The sequence below is a fragment of the Myotis yumanensis genome, unplaced genomic scaffold (genome assembly GCF_028538775.1).
Source record: "Myotis yumanensis isolate MYYU_CA2020_CCGP unplaced genomic scaffold, mMyoYum1.0.hap1 SCAF_1, whole genome shotgun sequence".
Lineage (NCBI taxonomy): Eukaryota > Metazoa > Chordata > Mammalia > Chiroptera > Vespertilionidae > Myotis > Myotis yumanensis.
Window position 1 is genome coordinate 207,945,506 of NW_027223752.1, and position 12,998 is coordinate 207,958,503.

A 12,998-nucleotide genomic window follows, 5' to 3' on the forward strand; every position below is an offset into this window, starting at 1 on the left:
ATTTGGGCTAGTTTAGAAAAGTGAGAGTGTAACCTTTTGTTTTCTTGGCATTGGTGAGAACCGCTAATTTCTTAGCTGGAGGAACAACTAGGAATGGCCATGTTTCTAGTCACAGCATTCTTTGTAAGTTTCCATGTGCGCTTACAACCTGCTTTGACAGATTGTGCTCTTTCTAAAACTATTCCAACTATTCAAATGTCTTCACATAATTCTGAATTTAGTATGAAGAGAGATGAGGAAAAAGGGGGAAAGAGGGGACTGCCACAGAAAAGAAATTCTAGGTAAGGAATTTTCACCTTTTCTAACTAAATTAAAAGGTTTGCCTGTCATTAATGTCAGCATCACTCTAAATGGAGTGATTTGTCCTGTCGACTGACTGTGAGGAAGCTAGCTATTTTGAGGATGGGGATTACTTCCTGATAGGTGGCATCAGGACTGAAGGTGTCTCCTTGGCAGAAGCTTCTGTTACACAGAAATCCTATAGCGCCCCAACCTCCCTCAACCAAGTGCCCCACGGTACCAGTTTTAGTCAACACTTCCATCTGAATTCACAAACACTTTTTTCCCAGTTCCTGGGGAGAGGGAGACCGGGGAAGATGGTGAGAGCAAACACCATGAATACAAAATCTTGATTTTGTTTCATTTATTTAAATAAATATAAATATAATCTTATATAAAACTATTCACATAAAAATGAACTTCCAACACTTGGATTTTAAACTCTCCCCAGGCAAGTTTTCAGAAAGCAAGGCCTACAGGTTTTACTTTTCTAAATTATTTGCATATCAATACTTTTATTAAAAAAAAAACACAAAAGGAAATCATCAGGAAACCCGGTGTTCTTATCAGGTTCTGAAAGACAGCAGGGAAGGGAAAATGACAAGCGCTTTAAAAACAAAACCCAGACGGTGCTAGACTTAAGCCAATGATGTTTTTTTCTCTGTTATATGACAAGACTGAGTTGAATCTAGGTTATTTACATTTAAACAAAATCTATGCGCATTCTCGAGAGTGGAACCTAAGCAAATAGACCGAGGAGTAGACGCGAAGGATGGGCCCGGCTGGTACGCCCTGGGAACACTCCGCTCCGTGCTTCTGCAGACCGGACCACCGAGCGGGCGCGTATTTGACCCCTGGGCGCCTGCCGCATTGGCTTTGTGGGGGCTCCCGGGAGCGGGTGCTGAGAGGGAGGCGGCCCTCCCTCCCTCACAAGGGGGAAATCTCCTTGTCCTCGGTGGCCGAGGCCGGCGACAGGGAGTCCTCGTCCTCGGAGCGCGCGTAGTGCGCTTGGCTGCCGACGCACTTGCAGCCCGCGTGACTGTTCCTCTGCGTGCCCTTCCCTTCCTTCTTATGCTTTACCCGGCGGTTCTGGAACCAGATCTTCACTTGCTTCTCCGACAGGTTCAGGTACGTGGCGATTTCGATCCTCCGGAGTCGAGACAGATACATGTTGGAAGAGAATTCCCGCTCCAGCTCCAGGAGCTGCGTGCTAGTGAACGCCGTCCTCATCCTCTTGCCATTGGGTACCTGGCTGACGTCTGAGCCCCCTGCACGCGGGCCAAGAAAGGGCAGAGAGGTCATTCTCCAGAAACGCGCTCCCACCCCACCCCCAGCCCCGTGCCACCCCTTGGACAAGATGCCTCTCAAGGACCCCTTCGGGAGCTCAACCAAAGAGCTGTATCCATCCCTCACCCTTCCCTCGTCCTATCACGTCGTCACTTAGCCTGGAAGGACAGAGATGCCCAAAGCGCGGAAAGGCCTTAGGTGTGTGGGAACCTAAAGCCCAAGGATTAAAGGGGGGTTGGGGGCTGGTATAGTCAGATCATCTCCTTTCTGGCCTAGCGGAGAGGTAGAGGCGATCCAGCTTAGCCCAAAGTGTGGAAACGCTTTAGCCAACCCCACGCCCAATGCCACACTGAAGTTCAAACACACCCACCCCAAATCTCAGCCAGTTACTCAGCCCTCAAGTTCGATGTCCCTGAGGCCCCCATATTACGGAAGACTTGGGGACCAGGGACCAGGAATGAAGCGCACCAGACTCCTTGGAGAGGCTGGCAAGCTAACTTCCACCTTCGTGGAACTTCTTGGGACCTCTTCCCAGTTACACCGAAAGGCCCTCCTCCCTCCGCCCCCCAAGCTCCCACTCCCTCTACAGCAGGCGAAAAGTTGGTTCCCGAGAGCCAAGAAGGCGCGGCGCGCAGGTGCCCCAAGACCCCGCCCTACCCATGGTGAGGCAGTGGAATCTCCGCGGGTCCGCCACGTTGTAGGTGGTGGCGGCGCACACAGGTGCGTGGTGCTGCGTGTGCCCCAAGGCCGCCGCGGCCGCTGCCGCTGCTGCCGCGGCCGCCGCTGCCGCCGCCGAGCCGGGCTGTTGGGGTTGGTGGTGGTGATGGTGGTGCTGCGGCGGGTGGTGGTGATGGTGAGAGTGGCTCACCCGCGGGCAAAACTGCGCGTCCCCAGGACCCGAAGAGAACTGACTCTTGAGCAGGGGCAAGGCCACGGAGCCCCCCGCCGCCCCGCCGCCGCCGGCCCCGGTACTCCCTGTCCCTGCGCCCCCGCCGCCGGAGCCCGCCGGCCCCCGAGAGGAGTGCAGGTGCGAAGTGACGCAGAGCGGGCACACGCAGAACGCGCCGCTCTTGCGGGACGCGCAGCCGGGCCCGGACATGGACATCACCAACGGGGACGGCATGCCCAGCGGGATGAAGAAATCTGGCCCGGGGTGCGGTTCGGGCAGCGAGGGCGCGGGTCGCGAGGAGTCCTTGATGATGAGCGAGTCGACATAGAAGGAGCGCGACATGTCGGGAGGGGTGGGTGGCTGGAGGGCCCCGGCAGGCTGTGGCGCCCCCTCCCCTCTCCTGTTCGGAGCTCTGCCCCGGGGCGCAGAGCCGGTGCAGCCAGTCAAGCCCTTGGGGATGCGGAGGTGTCGGCGTCTGGGCTGCGAACAAAGGGGTCCCTGGAGAGGGCTGGTCCTGAGGTCCCCCGCCCAGCGCCCCGGCTCCGGGATTTTATAGCCCCCACCCCGGCACGTGATGCAGTTGAGTACCGCTCGGCTCAGGCTCCTCGGCTGCTCCCCACCCTCGGGATAGGCTGCCCGAGTCACACACAACAGAAGCGGCGAGGAGGGGCGGGCGCGCGGCAGGGAATAACTCGGAGGAGGGGGATGGGGGGAGACTTTGCAAAATGTAGGTTTTGTTAATTTCGCGGGGAGGCCGGCCTCCTCCCCCTCTTTCTCCACGCTTTCCCGAGAAATCAGAGCTGAATCCTCCATCCCACCCCTTCTCCATCCTGGGCCCCAGCCCAACTCCTCCGCTCCCGGCCGCAGGGCGCACCAGGTGGACACTTTGAAGCCTTTTTAATAGGGATGCCCAGTGCTCCCTGCTCCTCTGTGCCAACCGTGACGAAGGCGCGGTAAAGTGTGAGGCCTGCAGCTTGGAGCAGGATTGTGCAGGCAAAGACTGGCAGCAGCCCAGTTCCGGAGCACAGCTTAGGCCACGGGCACACATACGGGCGCACGCGGAGCCCCCCAGCTTTTGGCCTTGGCCAAGGTCATTCATGTGGGTAGTTCAGGAGGGATCCCGGGAGTAACAGTGAGGCCTCCCAGCTAAGAAGCTGACGGGCTTTTCATTCTGATTTCGAGAAGCTCTAAAATGCCTTTGCACTTGGGGCTACTCAGATCAATGACCCTTCTTTGTGTCCCTTTCTAATGGGCAGCTCCCCCTTTGGCAAAGAGAGATGTTGAAGCGTCACTTTTTTCTTTCTCCAAATGGTTCCACCACTTACCAACTCCATCCAAGGACTTTGGAGAGAGGACCCAAGCCCTAGCCCTCTTTGCTCTGGGTCCCTGCTCCTGCATCTTTGAATTTTATAGATCTTGGGCAGCTGGCAGACTATCTGGGAAGCACTGTCCCCTCTGCACTCATTTAAACCCCAAAAAGATAGAAGGAAATTGAGCCATGCAAGGAATCCAGCCTCGGATGGCAGGAGTATTTGGAAAAGGACATCAGTGAGTGGCACAGGGTTCCGTGGAAAACTTGGACACCCGTGGCTACATGAAAGGGTGGCTGCCAGATGGGCTATTGATCTTTGGGGAAGGCAAGGCCACAGCTTTCTCTTCTCCCCGGGCCCCCCACCCCCCTGTAGAAAATCTGTCTGGAGTAGGGAGGGTGAGCAACAGTTACAAATCTGACCCTTTCCCCAAAACAGCTAATTTCAGGTCTGAGTCCACAGTGGTGCTAAGAAATGTGGGGGCAGGACTTCCTGCACCTGTGAGAACCAAGAGCTCAAATCCTAGGGGAGCACCAGCTTCTTAGCTGGAGGCACGGCTGTCTCTCTGTCCTCTGTCCTTCTGTCCCTCCTTTTCTCTTTCCATCTCTGCGACAGTCTCTCTTGCCTGCTAGGGAAGTGTAATTGGGTTGTAGGGACGCCCCGCTCTGGGGAGCCCAGGATTTATGGATGGCAATTAAAGTTTTATGAATTGCAGCTGAGGCTGGTTATTGAGCTATTTGAATGTGATTAGAATTCAATTAGAAAGTGGTTAGTGGACGGTGGGTCTCCAGAGTGTAAACAGACAGCTATTCCAGAAATGTGTTAATCCAACATCTTGTGACAACAATTAAGGAATCTCAGGGCTTAACTCAGGGCAGCTCAGCTGTAACTACTTTTGTACCACAAGGTTTGCCGGTGCAGCCATCGAAGATGCTCAGCCTGACCTCACTCGAATCAAATCAGGAGAATCCAGGCAGTCCCTGGGATCATTCCAGCCCCCAAAAGAAGACTGGGAGCTCCACCATTGAGAGAAGCTCAATGACAGGGTGTTTTTTATAGGCCTAACGTGTCCAAATAGATGACATGATATCCCCATGCACTTGCAAGTAATATATTCATGTAGGTATATATTTAAAATTATATAATATATTTATAAGATATTATAAATTAAATATATGTTATTTATTTCCTCCTCTGGACTAGGTAGAAGTTATCCAAGAGCTATTTTGGGCTGAAGGTGTGGGTCACCATGTTCCCAGCAGTTCTGTGTGTTCACCGGAAGAACTATGCTAATGTGCTGGAAGTTGTGCTTCTGTGAGGACCATTTTATCTCGGAGAATCCCAATTGCAAAGCTTGAGCCTCTAACAAAATGTATACCTGGCTACAGAAACGTAAGGTTGGAGCGCTAAGGAATTTTGAGAAAAGTGAGAGGCTCTTGGGGTTGCTTAGAGCTGCAAGGGGAACAGCAGTTTAGAGCCACACTGAGGCCAAAAGCAGATCATGGCTGAGACATCTGCCTATTAGGAGACTTGGTTAATTGATTGAGCCCAATAAGAGCAAGTATTTTGGGGCAGGAGTCATGTTCAACATTGGAATCTTAGACTTCTCTTTAGTTCTCTTTGGATCTCTCAGTGTTTCCCCTTCTGTCTGTCTGTCTCTCTCTCCTTTCCTCCACTCCAGCCCCGTCTTCAGAAGCAGGCCCCACTATGCCTTACCACCCCCCCCCCAACACACGCGCACACACAAACACACACACACACACACACGCACACAGGCACACACACATATATGCAAGGAAGCCTACCCTCCAAGGCAGTGGGCAGCTTTGCCCAGCTAGAACCTTCTCTAGGATGGCAGCATCACAAATCAGCTCAGAGCAAGAGGGGACCCTGGGAAGACGTTGGCATGCCCCCATGGGGCCCCCACTGCTGCACAATTTTATTTCTCAGTGATTCTGTCCGATAAAATTTCATCGTCCATTAAGTAATCCCTGAAATGAGAGCTCTTATGAGCCTATAATGAGCTCTAATTGCCAGGACTCGGGGAGCCACGTGGAAGGATTTATTCGGTATTAAGCAGTTGGGTACAGAGTACAGGCTGTTACCTAAGCCATTGCTTTCATAATTCAAGGAGAAAATTAGTTCTTTTAAGGCGGGGGGACCCTTTGATTTCCTCCCTTTTGCTCGGGATGACAGGATGGCTTTGTCTTCCTTGAGTGCAAGACGATGTCACAAATGCGAAGGTAGCAAAATTGTCTCCCGCCGCCGTCCCCCAACCCCTGCCTAATCTGGACCCCCCACCCTTACCCTCAACTGAGAAAAAAATCAAAGCAGTTCAGAGGTGCCGCCTTCTGCTCCTGGACGCTCCACCTTGAGATTTGAATTCTTGGTTGTTGCTTTCAAAAAGGCTTCCAATACTTTACCCCAATCCGGGATCACACCTGACGTGAACCCCTCATCCCCTTCTCTTTCCTTCTTCCTTTTTCCTTTCTTGGGCAAAGTCCGAGAAAGTTGAGGGCGGGGACTTAGCGTCGCTTATTCAACAGGCTCTAGAGTTCTGACCCATTGATGTACTCTGCGGTTTTTCCTGCCATAACTCCCACTCTGCCCCTCCCTCTGAGTGTCCTCCCCCAAAAGCCCCCTCCCCCGCTCCCCCCGCATCCCTAGTCCCCTTTTCTCTCCATTTCAGCGTTTGCCCACATGGTTCTCCTGCCCCAAACCGAGGCCGCGAGCAGGGCGGGACAGCCCGGGAGTTGGCGGGGCCGCCTCGGATTTATTTGCTTCTCTTACATTGATTTCATATTAGTTTCCAAAGCGATGAATGATCTCAAAGCTGGGTTTTGTTAGGCGAACACAAACAGGAGACAGGACTTACTTGCCCCCAGCTCCCTTTAATGAGGTCATTATCAAAGCGTGAACAAGTCTATGAATGTTTTATTGAAAGCGCATCGTTAACTTGTATCCATCCTTTTCTCCGAGTGGCATTGTGATATTGCTGTCTGTGGCACATCTTACCCGATATAGCCCGAGATTTCCCCATTCTCTGTAACCAGGCAACCCTTTCTGAATACCCAAAAATTGAAAAGAACCGCTTAGTCTTCAAGAAAGTCCTCAATAATAGTGGAAAAGAACAAAGATCCAGGAGACAACAAAATGCCACAGGGGTGACTTTTCATGAGCAATTATCTCTCATTAATCAGAAGAACAGCTGCAATATTAATTTTCTCTCTTTCTTCCTCTCTTTTCACAGTCCCCAACATTTGAATAATCACAAATTTTGATTTTATGAAGGAGTCACATTTTCAGGGGCTGGAGGAAAGCAGCTACCTAGGTGAAGAAGGAGAAAACGCTCTCATTTTTTTTTTTTTTATTTGGGTAAAGCTGCCAACAAAGCAACGTGGAAAAAAATAAATGAGAGAAATACCAGAGAAAATGGTGGCCCCCCTTCTTCTTCTAGAGGGCCGCCGAGAATCGGGACTCGTTTCCAGCACCCCGTACCCCTCCCTTCTTTTCTCCCCCTGCCCAGACCCATTCCCCAATTCTGCTCTGGGCAAGGCGGAGGGAAGTGTCCCTGGCGCCTGGCGTGGGAGTTTCGGCCGGGTTTCTGCCCGTTTAACTTGCAAACGTGAAGCCAGGCGTTGTCGATCTGACCAAAGAGACACTCTTTGGGCGTAACTTGTTATTGTAGCCATCAAAAGGCCCGCCTGCCTGCGATGAACTGAGCCGGGCATTCAGCAGAAGTGGGGCTCTCGCTCTCCTGAAAAGCGTCGGAGAAGCGATTGTTCACGGGGTGTGTAGTCAGGGTGGAAAAAGCGAGGGTCTCCAGATAAGGCTGTAACCTGCACACAGTCTCGGGGGAGTTAAAGACTCTCATTAAAACCGAGGCTGCAATGAGCAAAATGCACGCTCAGAGCGAACCCAAGCCCTCTGGAGCCGGATGAAAGAGGGGCGGTTGTGAGTCGGTCCCCACATTCCTCCGCTGGCTGAGGGATGAGGCTGCCCCTTCCTCTGCCCAAATACTGTTACTTTTCATGCAGGGCCCGGCGAGGCCGCGCCGCGCGTTTTAAAAGGCAGGTTGAGAGCCTTGGGCTCACCCACCAGCAAAAAAATGATCTTGCTTTGCCCTAGTGTTTGTTCAGAGCCTATGGGCCTTGGAGAAAACTCAATTCGCCTTTGCACTCCGCACCGGCGCAAGAGTTCACTCCGGCCCTCCAGGAAGGGAATGCGGGAGGCTTCCGGAAAAGCAGTGAAAAGTTTGGTTCAGAATTTCACAGCAGTCTCCGTGCGCTTCGAACGGGTTTTGATGGCACCGAATTCCCGACACGCAGCCCGTGGCTCTCCACTTCACCTCGGTTAATATTCGCCAACCACCAAATCCTTAAGCCTAACAAGTCATCCCTCCCCCACCCTCAAAGCTCTCCTCTGTCATTGGAATAAAATTTATTGAGCTCCTACTCAGTGCCCAGCGTGTGCTGAGCGCCGCGGGGAGCGCGCCTGAAAAGGCCCAGACTGTATCCAATAGAATATTGTTTCATTTCAGTAACAATGGCGTGAGGTGGGGGAACAATTATCCGGATAATTGAAGCAAATGCTCCACCTTCCGTCCTCCCCCAACAGTTCCCTGGTGCTAGCCGTCCTCCCCTCCCCTCCCCCCCCTTTTTACTACTTTTTTCAGAGTTGGTGGTTTTTGTCTGGTTGACAGGGTTGGCGGGGCGGGGAGATCTTTGAAAGTGGAGGGGGAGGGCTGAATTACCTACTCAGAGGAATACCAATTTCCCTCTCCCCCTGGCCTAAGTTTGCTGAAAGGGGTGGGCCGAAATAGCTGCTTAGCAATGAGATTAAAGAGTGGTGTTTTTTTTTAAAGTTACCAAAAAGAGAGTGAACATTTATAATTTTTAGCAACTTGGTCTTTCTGATGTTTAACCTTGGACATCTACAAAAGTCACCTGGAGAGTTTTATATAAATATGGATACCCTAGAGATTTATTGTATTTTATTTATTTTTATTTTTATTGATTTCAGAAAGGGAAGGAGAGGGAGAGAGACAGATGGGAACATCAATGATGAGAGAGAATCATTGATTGGCTGCCTCTTGCACATCCCCCTACTGGGGATAGATCTCGCAACCCGGGCATGTGCCCTAGACTAGAATGGAACCCAGGACTCGTCAGTCTGCAGGCAGATGCTCTATTCACTGAGCCAAACCAGCTTGTGCTGCCCTAGAGATTTTGATTTAATGGGGTGGGACCAGTTCATCGGAATAAAAACAACAACAACAAACTCTCCAGGAGGTTCTGATGCAAGTGTGAGTTGAGAAATAAGGGATGAATCCTACCTCCACTTATCCTGGAACCTCAAGAGAATTAACAACCTCTCTGAGTGTCATTCAGCAGTTGATATTTGGAAATTGTATTTCGAGTACCTACTAAAGGACAGGCAATGTGCCAGGGAATTCTCTTGCCCAAGTCCCATTCCCTGAGGGTCTCCCATATGGTAAATAATCAACAGATCAACAAAGAGCTGGTGAATTACAGTAGTTCTCCTGAATATATATACCCTCTTGGTTCTGGGAATGGATAAAACGGAAACCTGAAGTGACCTGTAAGGATGGGTGGGTGTTGGCCCCGGACAGGGGGATGGGGAACGTGTAGGGCCACCAAAGAGTGAGCACCAAAGCCGGGGAGAGTTTCCTTTGGTTAATGGCAAGCACTGAAAGGAGTCCAGGGAGGTGGGTAGAAGAATCTCAGTTTATGCATCCGTTTAGCAGAACGGACTTAACCTCATTGCTAACCATAGGAAAAATGCACCCCACCTTCCAGTCCTTATGGGGAACTAAGGCCTGCCTGGCAATATTCCTGATGCTTAGTAAGAGTTGGTGGTGCCTGTTGCTTTTATGGTCTGGGACCTACAGCTCCCTGGGCTCGGAGGCTTGGGAAAGCGGTATCAGAGCCCTGGGGTTCCTACAGAATAACCAGGAAGTTAGAGCCCCTGCGTAAGCATATCTTCACCCCTGCCTGCCTTTTCCGGCAGCGTTTCACCCTCCAAGGCTCCTCCGCAGCTTGGCTCCGGCACCCGGAAGGTGCCTAGCCCGGGGGTTTCTCTAGCCCTCAGTTTCTGGGCGTACCTGTCTCTGTTTAGCAGCCCCATCAACCTTGGCCTGCCAGGCGAACCTTGCTACCTCCCACTCTCCACCTCGTCCAAGGCTTCTCATCTTGGCAATCCTCACTTGGGACTGCGCCCTAAATTTCAAGGCTCCTTTTCCCTAGACCTAGAGAAACCTCCAGCTTTGTTTATTTATTTATTTATTTATTTATTTAAATGTATTTTATTGATTTTTTTACAGAGAGGAAGGGAGAGAGATAGATAGTTAGAAACATCGATGGGAGAGAAACATTGATCAGCTGCCTCCTGCACATCTCCCACTGGGGATGTGCCCGCAACCCAGGTACATGCCCTTGACTGGAATCGAACCTGGGACCTTTCAGTCCGCAGGCCGACGCTCTATCCACTGAGCCAAACCTGTTTCGGCACCTCCAGCTTTGTTGACTGGTTTCACAGATGAGGAAACAGGTACCTTTAAAACATATGACAATCTTCAAATCCACCATATCCGGACCTCTCATTGTATGTCCTCCCTTGGATCAGGAGCCTTGCCTTCATGACCTCATTTAATCTTCACAACTGCCCTGCCAGATATAGCACCATTATTATGGCTATTTCTATGATAATATTGAGTCTTATTGAAGTTCAAAGATTTACCCAAGGTCATACACCTAGAGATGGCAAAGCCTATCATCAGGATTCAGACTCTGTAGAATGTAGGGGTCTGGAGTCTTAGGCACTAGGCTGCCGGGAGCCGGTCCATCCTTGCTGCTTGACACAGTCGCTGCAGAGAAGAAACATCTGCACAGCATATGTTTCAAGGGACCTGGCGTATATGGCATACTGTTCTTAATATGTTTGCTCCCTTTAGCGCTATGTGTTTTAACCAAGGTCACCTCTCCGAGAAAGGTTGTTTTCCCAGGTAGGGATTTTTCCCTGAAGTTAAGGAGGGGATAAAACCTCTTAACTAAGTGCCAGGTGGGTAGTTAATCACTTTAACTACAAACAATCACCCTTAAGCTACATAATCTTTACTCCCTGGAATGGAGATAAGAAACGCCCTAACCTTTGCAATAGAAATTGACAGGATTAAAATCAACTGGTATAAATACAGATGTAACAAGACAACAAGACACAGAACCTAGACACAGAACCTAGTGGAAGAACCTGGGTGAAGAACCTAGACACAGAACCTACACAGAGAACCCCGAGAGAGAACCAAGAGACAGGACTTGGCTGGAGATCCTAGACAGAACCTAGAGACAGAACCTAGCGAGAGAACATGGCAAAAGATCCTGGACAGAACCTGGCTACAGAACTTCACTGGAGAACCTAGACAGAACATGGCAAAAGAACCTGGATAGAACCTGGCTAAAGAACCTGGTGACTGAACCTGGCTGGAGAACCTGGAGAACCTGGCTGGAGAACCTAGCAAGAGAACATGGCACCAGAACTTGGTTGGAGATACTGACCAGAACTTGGTTGGAGTTCCTAACCAGAACTTCGCTGGAGATCCTGGAGAAAGAACCTCGCTATGCTGATGAACTGAAACCAGTTTCCATGTCATTCATTCTTCGCCGACTCCGTCCACACCTTTGGGGACCCTTGGACCCGCTGGGGTTGGACCCCAGCACTAGGCAATACTATCTATATATATAAAAGCCAAGCGACCAGAAGACTGGCCAACAGGCCCGACTGGGGGCAGGGCCAGTCGTCTGACTTCCCTCGGCCCCCATCGGGGCTGGCCAGACCCCACCCATGCATGAATTCATGCACTGGGCTTCAGGTCTCCTAATAATAACTAGCATTTATTGAGCACCTACTATGTGTTGACTATGCCTTAAGCCTTTAATGCACCATTTATTTCTTACAATGACCCTATGAGGTAGGTACTTTTATATTTATCATTTGTTTATTGTCCACTCCTTGGTTAGTGTGGTTTTCCTATTTTTAAAGATTACAAAGGAGAGCTTGATGTAGCCCATTTGACAGAAAGGGCACAGAATGAAATTGGGTTGAGGGAATGTGATTTTTATTTATTTATTTTTTTAGTGATTTTTCTTTATTTGTGTGCAGAACATAGTAAGTGCTGAAAGACATTTGGAGCAGATGAAAACAACATCTTATTCTTTTACTTCAAAAGCCTTCACCATAATCAATACATATGTCTGCTGGATTATTTCATAGCTGATAGGTACTTTGTTCAGTTGAGTGCAAGCTGCACCTGGACAGAAACTGGCTCTCTTTTGTTATTCACCAGTGTATATCAAACGTCCAGCCTCGCGCTGGCATGTATTAGGAGTGAAGTAAATATTTGCTGAATGCCCGATTCCTCATTTGACAGATAAGGAAACAGTGTTGGAGAGGCTAAGCAACTTGTCCAAGGCCACATAGATTGGAAATAGCAGATGGAGGATTCAAACTGAGGACTTTCTATGCTAAGATCCTGCCCCTCTTTTTTTGCTAGTAGTTATGTTTCTTTTTTATTATGTTTATTGGAGGTGACATCTACACTAATAAAAGAGAAACATGGTAATTAGCCTATGACCGCTACCTTTCCCATTGGCTAATCAGCATATCCTCATGCAAATTAACTGTCAGCCAAGATGGCGGCCAGCAGCCATGCACTGAAGCGAGCAGGGAGGCTTGCTTGCTCCAGTGACTGCGGACTCCAACGTTCCCCGCCTAACTTGCCGGCCTCTCAGCTGCAACTCTAAGCAACTATGTACTATGTTGCAAATAAGAAGCTAAACAAAACCCCAGAAACCAGCGGACTGAAAGCGAGCCTGACCACAATATTGTATCGATGTTTTCAGCAGCGAGGCCTCAGAGCTAAAGCTGGCCCAGAATAAAAAAAAAGAAGAAAAAGAAAACAAGGAGCAGTTGGGAGCTTCAGTCACTCGCCAGCTGGAAAACAGCCCTCAGCCCCTCACCCAGACTGGCCAGGGACCCCAGTTGGTACCCCCACCCTGATCCAGGACACCCTTCAGGGCAAACCAGCCAGCCCCTACCCATGCACCAGGTCTCTATTCTATATAGTAAAAGGGTAATATGCCTCCCAGCACCGGGATCAGCGGAGCAGCGAGGCTCCCGGCACCAGGATCAGCGTGACAGGGGGCAGCGCCCAAACC

At 50.4% G+C, this 12,998-nt stretch overlaps 1 protein-coding gene across 1 annotated transcript; it reads right to left on the reverse strand.

The window, feature by feature from the left end:
* Positions 1–1,206: 1,206 nt before the first annotated feature.
* On the reverse strand, positions 1,207–2,797 carry GSX2 (GS homeobox 2). Its single transcript, XM_070410401.1, has 2 exons — positions 2,224–2,797; positions 1,207–1,547 (listed from the first exon to the last, which is right to left on the reverse strand). Exons 1-2 carry the CDS (start codon positions 2,795–2,797, stop codon positions 1,207–1,209), a joined length of 915 nt encoding a protein of 304 aa, XP_070266502.1.
* Between the last annotated feature and the right edge of the window lie 10,201 nt (positions 2,798–12,998).

Excerpts from the sequence above, each read along its gene's own strand:
- GSX2 (XM_070410401.1), bottom strand. The coding sequence starts at position 2,797 with ATGTCGCGCTCCTTCTATGTCGACTCGCTCATCATCAAGGACTCCTCG. Across the intron at positions 1,548-2,223 it reads ATTCCACTGCCTCACCATGG|GGGGCTCAGACGTCAGCCAG; the intron begins GTAGGGCGGGGT and ends GCCCGCGTGCAG.